Source organism: Miscanthus floridulus, chromosome 7 (assembly GCF_019320115.1).
Source record: "Miscanthus floridulus cultivar M001 chromosome 7, ASM1932011v1, whole genome shotgun sequence".
Taxonomy (NCBI): domain Eukaryota; kingdom Viridiplantae; phylum Streptophyta; class Magnoliopsida; order Poales; family Poaceae; genus Miscanthus; species Miscanthus floridulus.
Window position 1 is genome coordinate 65,530,802 of NC_089586.1, and position 7,352 is coordinate 65,538,153.

The 7,352-nt window shown below is 46.2% G+C and overlaps 1 protein-coding gene across 1 annotated transcript; it reads left to right on the forward strand.

The window, feature by feature from the left end:
* The first annotated feature begins 16 nt into the window (after positions 1–16).
* Positions 17–6,780, forward strand: LOC136465590 (uncharacterized). The gene is made up of 3 exons (XM_066464263.1): positions 17–524; positions 5,951–6,009; positions 6,604–6,780. Exons 1-3 carry the CDS (start codon positions 17–19, stop codon positions 6,778–6,780), a joined length of 744 nt encoding a protein of 247 aa, XP_066320360.1.
* Positions 6,781–7,352: the final 572 nt, after the last annotated feature.

A 7,352-nucleotide genomic window follows, 5' to 3' on the forward strand; every position in this document is an offset into this window, starting at 1 on the left:
GAGCCACAGCGTGTCCATGTCAGGCCAGAGCGCCTTCATCATCCCCAGCACTCGCCCACTCCATCCCCGCGCTCTCATTTTGCTCTCTGCCTCTTCCTTCACCCACCCACAGCAGCCGCAGCAGCGGACAGCGCTGCAGTCACCATTGCCGGCCACCCCGCTCGCCTTGCGCCGCGTCACGTCGCTCCTCCGCCACCGTAGCAGTGCCGTTGCAACTCCACCGCAGCACTGCGCCAACTCTGCCAAACCTCGCGCCAACTCCGCCGAGCACCGCACCACCTCTGCCGAGCACCGCGCCACCTCCATCGAGCACCGTGCCACCTCCACCGAGCACCACGCCACCTCTGCCGAGCACCGCGCCAACTCCGCCGAGCACCGTGCCACCTCTGCCGAGCACCGCGCCAACTCCGCCAAGCACCGCGCCAACTCTATCAAGCACCACGCCAACTCCATCGAGCACCGCAGCCACTCCACCGTCATCCCAGAGTCTCACCGCACCCACATTTGCTTACTAACCGCGTCCGGTAAGTTGTCGTGGCTGCACCGCCTCCGACCGCCTTTCACCATAGTGGTTGGTACTCTAGAACCGCCGTCATGTACGGCAGCTCGTAGACTCATTAGATCCAGTCGTAACAGTCACCGCCGGTGTAGCGCCGTCGTCCTGCTCTGCCATCGCCAGAGAGGGTCACCATCGGTGAACTTCGGTTGTTCCGCGCCGCTGCCCTGTTTTGTTTCACGGACGTGTGGGGCAAACTGACAGCGGGTCCCAGTTGTCACTGACTGTGGAGCTTTAGGATAGTTCATTTATTTCCTGTTTTTGTGTGCAACTTTGAAATTTTATAAGTTGAGCTGTAAAGATCCAAATATTGTGAACCAAATTTTGTAGTGTTCCTTAGGAAGTGTAGTATTTATGAAAAAAATATATAATCTGTTGCTTGACACCGTTCACTAGGGTTTCCTATTTATGTTATTTTAAGCCTTTATGCCGTGTCATTTTTGCATAGGATATTTTACTTGGTAAAATGGCATAAAACTTTTATAGTAGTCTATTGGTAGCACTAGTAAGCCACTGTAAATTTTTGAGAATTTATGATGCACCTTTAGTATATGTTTATTATTTATCCTAATTATTTAATTAAATTAATAAAGTCATTTAAATAATTAGATTGTGATTAAGCATGATGTTTTCTATGGTTCTTATGATGCATAGTAACTGTTGATGTCAATGGTAAGGCTTAGAAGCCATTGATTGTATACAAATAACTAATTATCGCTTTATCATTCAAATACAAGACTGCATGTATAGTTTTGATTGTGTGGATGATTTCATATGGATAATGGTCTCTACTGCAAAACTTGTTAATAACAAAGTTGTAAATAACATACTAATATACCTTGTGTTAAATTTTCACAGCCATAGGACTTAGGGTTTTTGAGTTCTAGCTGTTACAAGTTTGTTGTTCGAAAGGTTTACTTTCTGGACAGATTTGATTGAATGATTTGTTTGCCCAATATAACTCTTGAATCACAGTGAGAGTGTTGAAGGAAAGTTGTAGATAATTTTATAAGCTTTCCATAAAGTCCAAGGTCACCACATTTGGATAAGTAGAACTTCAGTTATGAGTAAAACAAGTAGCTGCTGTTTTGCGGTAGAGTAAATGCATTGTCGAAGTAGTGGATTAAATAATCAAGAAGAGATATGCACATACTCAGTAAATGTGATGCACTTGTTATTACTTTAACACCATGTTGTTAAGAATGCTTGCAAGAATCCATTCATCATGTATCATCATACTATACTTGTCAACATGAATGCATTCACAATATCTCATGTCATACTCATGCATCTAGGATCGACGGAGGAGATAATGTTGCTGGAGTTCAACGAAGGAGAGGAAGGGGACTAGCAGGAGATTCTTCAAGCCACAGCTCCCAAAGGCGAGGAGCAGAACCTAGAAGAGCTTCCGGAGTGCCCTGATCACCACCCCACTTCCTTTCTGAAAGGCAAGCCCCGGAGCATTCTAAGTCTCCCAGTATTTTACAAAATATTACTCAAGTCCTTATGATTGATGCATTAGGTTATAAGAGTTGATTGGAACCACTTGATGCATATAAATCCCTTGTCCAGTAAATGTACCTTTAACCCTGTATAGGTCCAGGATCAAATATATGCTTAGCCATGCTTAGACCGGTAGAAGTCGGGTGATTTCCTGTCACCTGCGAGATATAGGTGGATACCGAAGCACGGTTGGCTATATTTGCTATCGTGGAAAAGAACCATGGGGCAAGGTAAATTGAGGCTGGACGGAGTCTATGGTAGGTTGACTCATGTGATTCCGTCTGTGCCGATTAAGGACCGTACCGTTGTTGGACATTTTGACAAGATTGAACGCATGCCTATCACTTAGCTGGCCGGATGACTCGTTCTGACCGCGAAGCCGAGTAGCTCAACTCAGGCCAGGCCCTGCTCTGTAAGAGTGCGCACTCTGGATAGTAGTAAGGATGTGCGGGGAGCCAGACTGAGCCCAAGGGCAGGCTGGGCCTGAACGTCCTAGCATTTGGTTGTCCCTGATTGTGCGGCGCTGGGTGAACCCGCGAAATATGTACTTGAGTTGTACCAAAGGTGACCTAAGGCTACCATGGCTGGTAGACCTGGGTTTGTGTTAGAAATAAATTCCTAGCTGGTTGAAAATCGATTCGAATCGCCGTCTCTCCCGGATAGTGAGAAACTTGGCTAGCTCCAACCTCGTAGTAACTATATTATGGAATATGATGGTTCGGATAAACATGGAATTACAATACCTGCTATGGTTACTATTGTATGCTCTTAAAATGATATACCACATGTTTGGCATAGGATAGTTGCTAATTTAGAGATGGATAGTCATAATTAACTTGATAACAGAATTATAATTGTATAACTGAGTTAATCGCTTTTTATGCAAAACATTGTTAAGCTATATCCACTTATACAGCCTTGCATGATCCTTGGAGTCATTTTATTTCTGGTTTATGATGGGTAAGTCTAGTTGAGTACCTTCTCGTACTCAGGATTTATTTTCCCATTGTTGCAGATAGCACTGTTTATCATGGTTATTGCAAGAGTTGCTTCTATCCCGCTGTGGATGAGGAGTAAGCCTTGGGCAGGCTTCTTTATTAATCCCTCTACATGCTTTTGTGGACTGTGATTGTATGTTGGCACTGTATCAAACTATGTTGGCAAATGCTACTTTCAAACTTAATTTGCTTCCGCTTTTGTTTATCAAACTTGGTTTGTAATAACTTTGTTTCATACTCTAATGATGGAAATGTATCTGTGAACTTTATGTAATATGTGACATGTATGTTGAATCATGTACGTCTTAGTTGTTGTAATCGTTTATCGAGACCCGTCGTGGTACTCGACGGACTACTAGGTTTATATGGGTTCAAGTATGATAGTGCGACTGCTTGCAGGCTACCATTGTACTTGTACTCTTATAAATTGGTCAGTTCTGTGATAGCAGGTTTGTGGGATCCTTAGGTTTTGGGAAGCCTTGTGAGGCGGCTCTAAGAACTCCAACATCTAATGCTTCTAGATAAGCCTCCTTACGAATTTTCCAATAAGGAAAATCACCTCCCTCAAAGATAGGAGGGGGTCTATCCCTATGGAACATCTTTCTCTAGGCAGTTAAGCCTAATTTAGCGAGCACAAGGCTCTAATACCAATTGGAAGGATCAAGATGCCCAAGAGGGGGGGTGAATTGGGCTAATTTTAAATTCTTACAATAATTAATCCCTACACTTAGCCCACTTCACCCCTTGTGCCTAGAATGTGTTTCTATTGTTCCTACCGCACAAAAGTTTTGCACCCTAGGTTCCAATCCTAATCTAGCATGTCAATTCTAGAAATGTAAAGACATGAAATGAATTGCACAAATGTAAATGCTTAGTAAAGAGAGGGAAAGGAATGCGGCAATGTTTTCCCAAGGTATTGGAGAGTCGCCACTCCCGACTAGTCCTCGTTGGAGCACCCAGCGCAAGGGTGTAGCTCCCCCTTGATCCACGCAAGGATCAAGTGTTCTCTATGGGCTAATTCTTTGACACTCCGTCACGGTGAATCGCCCACAACCGCTCACAACTTGAGTTGGGTCATCCATAAGCTCCGTCAGATGATCACCAAACTCCTAATCACCATCGAGCCATCTAGGTGATGACAATCACTAAGAGTAACAAGCACAAACTCTCACTAGGACCACTGACAAACCTAATGAGAAGGGTGGATGCACACTTGCTACTCTCCTATGCACTAATGAGGATCTTAATCTTGGATTCTCAAATCTCAATCACCTCACTAGGCTATTGCTCTCCCTTGCACTCTCAAGGTGTTTCTCAGCTGAACAAATGGGCAAAAGACCTTCTTTGGACGAGTGGAGTAAGTATTTATACCCCCTCATTCAAAACATAACATTTGGAGGCTAAGTCAGTGTTCTGCGGGGTGACCGGACGCTTCGGTTAGTGTGACTAGACGCTCCAGTCAGTTATACCCACCACTGTGTCAAAAAGAGTCATTAAGTTCTGACCAGACTCTGACCAACGTTTGGTCAGCACTGATCAGATGCGTCCGGTCAAAAAAATGCTCTTTAGAACCTTACTAATGTTGACCAGATGTTGGCACCCAGAGTGTGGTCACTTCACTGTTCAGCGTCCGATCAGTTACCGAATCCTGACCAGCATCCGGTCAGCACCAAACAAACACGTCCAGTCAGAAAATAGTCTCTCTGAAACCTCTCTAGAGTTGACCAAACCTAGGTACCCAGCCTCCGGTCACTTTTCACTCAACGTCCGGTCAGTATCAGACGACTACAGCTGATCAAATGAACTGACTGGACTCACCCTCCAGCATCCGATTGCAACAAGACCAGCGTCCGGTCAGTTATTTGACCCTCCATTCACTTCCAACTCGAAATCCTATGTGAATGAAGTTTACTCCAATTGATCTTAGGGCTATTCCTGAGCTACCTAGTGCTAGGTTTGACAAATGTGCACCACACCTAACCCACTAGACTTACCTAGGTCAAGCTACTAGTCCATATCCCCCTTAATAGTATGGCCAAAGGAAAAACATGATCCTAAACTACTCTAAGTGTCTCTCCAACACCAAACGACATTTAGAACTAGTCCATCCTTAACCTTGTCGTCTATTCTTTAAAAACCAAAATGATTTCCATCGATAGGGGCATGACAACCATGATTGTCCAATCAATTGCCATTACCATGACCTAACTCAAATTGCCTCTGCAAAAGACACATTAGTCATAGTAATCTCGTGTCATCATTAATCACCGAAACCCAACTAGGGGCCCTAGATGCTTTCACGGTCCATCAAGCCAAGTCTTGTCTTGATCTTCTCCACCTTAGTCACATGACTCCATGTCATGTCTCATATGCAATGAGCTCCTTCACCACATGTGTGAGCCTTGCAACAAATCAAATCCATCTTCACCATCATGACATGAGTTGCTCACACAAGTGTACCTATGGACTAATCACCTGTGTATCTCACATTTAAATACATTAGTCCACCAAGGTTGTCACACTCAATTACTATTGGTGCAGAAAGTGACCAACAAGTAAATATTTGTAGTTTTATCATACGTTGTGATTGGAGGTGGCCTAGCACTCAATGACATAGGGTTTATGCTAGTTCAGGCAATATGCCCTACGTCTAGTTTGAGTCAATCGGTGACTTTATTCTTGAGCCTAGGTGCTTGAAGTTTGTAGTGCGGTTACAAATGAGAAGGAGAAGATGGGGGGTACAAGAGGTCCGGTCGGAAGGGCCGAGAGTGACAGGAGCCCTGCTATGAGCTAAGTGTTCAAGTGTGTGCTTGAGGTTTGAGCCAGGCAGTTCTGTGGTTGTGAACTAGTGAACTTGATTGATCTAATGAATTTCGAATTACTTAAATGTCAGGAGAGAGTGCATCCCCTTTTATAGATGAAGGGGATGGTCTTATAAGTGAGAGGGAGAGAGTACGTATGCCTCTAAGCCTTGTTGCCCACGTCGGCGGGTATAGGATGATGGTAGGCGCCCATAACACTGTTGGATGTTGGATGCACATGGGAGGCTACATCGTTTTGTTTAGGTATTGCAGATGTCGGTACCTGCTATACTATTGATGCCCAGAGGCATGTGAGGAGTTTCACCACGTTCACTCAGTACGGTAAATGCTGGTGCCCACAACACTGTCCTAGGATCAGGCGGGCGACCGCCACTAAGCGGGGGCTTGAGGCGGAAGATTGAGGCGGGGTTGCAGAAATCCCTGGTGGACACCGAGATGGCACTCCAAAAATCCTTGGAGACCCTTGAGTCAGAGCGGAGCACCTTGGTGTTAGAGAGAAATGCCCTGGGGTTGGTGCAAAAGGCCCTGGAGTTAGAGCGGAAGGCATGGTCGGAGGTAGACCGGGAAGTGCTCGCACTTCAGGGCTAGGTGATCGAGACAGAGGAGGTGAGTGCCCGGCTGTGCGAGTAGGTGGCCTAGTAGGCGAAGGAATTCTCCACCCTTGAGAACTTCTGCCTCAGTACGTACCCTTTCTATTTTTTGTCGCGTTGGTTTCTTCCTTTAGCCTATTTTTGAGGTGGCCGCCCTTCTACCAGAGCTGGGCGGAAAGGTGAAGTCGTTGGAGCGGGACCTAGAGACGGTTAAGGCAACTTTTGGCCGGAATGCAGAGGAGCTGGCCAAGTCCCTTGAAGAGCGATGTGCTCTTGAGGGGGAACTTGACCAGATCCATAATGTAGCCTAGCTAGTCGTCTCGAAGGTCTTTGGGTCGACACCAAGTACTAGCGTGTCCACGCTCCAGCTGGCGGAGGTCCCAGATGAGGTCCGAGCCCTTATCAGAAGCGGGCTGTTTTACGGAGCGTCGGGGGGTGTTGACTTTGGTGACGACATACCACCCGAACCTAGACTTTGCCACTATCTACAGCGGGTATGCCGATGGCTTGAGCATGGAGGATATCCAATTGCTCGGGGAGAGCTTGCTGTCGCACGCAAGGTTGGTGGCAGAGCAAGTCTCTATGCAGTGGGTGATTGATGTCCACCGTGAAGACATGGCCAAAAGTGTGCGTTGGGAGGACGTCGCCCAGCCTGTGGATGGCATGGAGCCTGGGTCAGAAGTGGACGTCGTCCCACCTTTAGCCGAGCCGAATGTGGTCCCACCGGGGAGTGAGCAGCCCGCGCCTTCGTCGGTCGTACCGACAGGAGATGCCGCCGAGCCACCCCAATAGCTTGTAAAGTATAAGCAGTTTAGTAGATGTAAAAAGTTTAAGTTTGTGGGGGAGCCCCCATGTAAATCTTCTTGTGTACTCAATGACTACA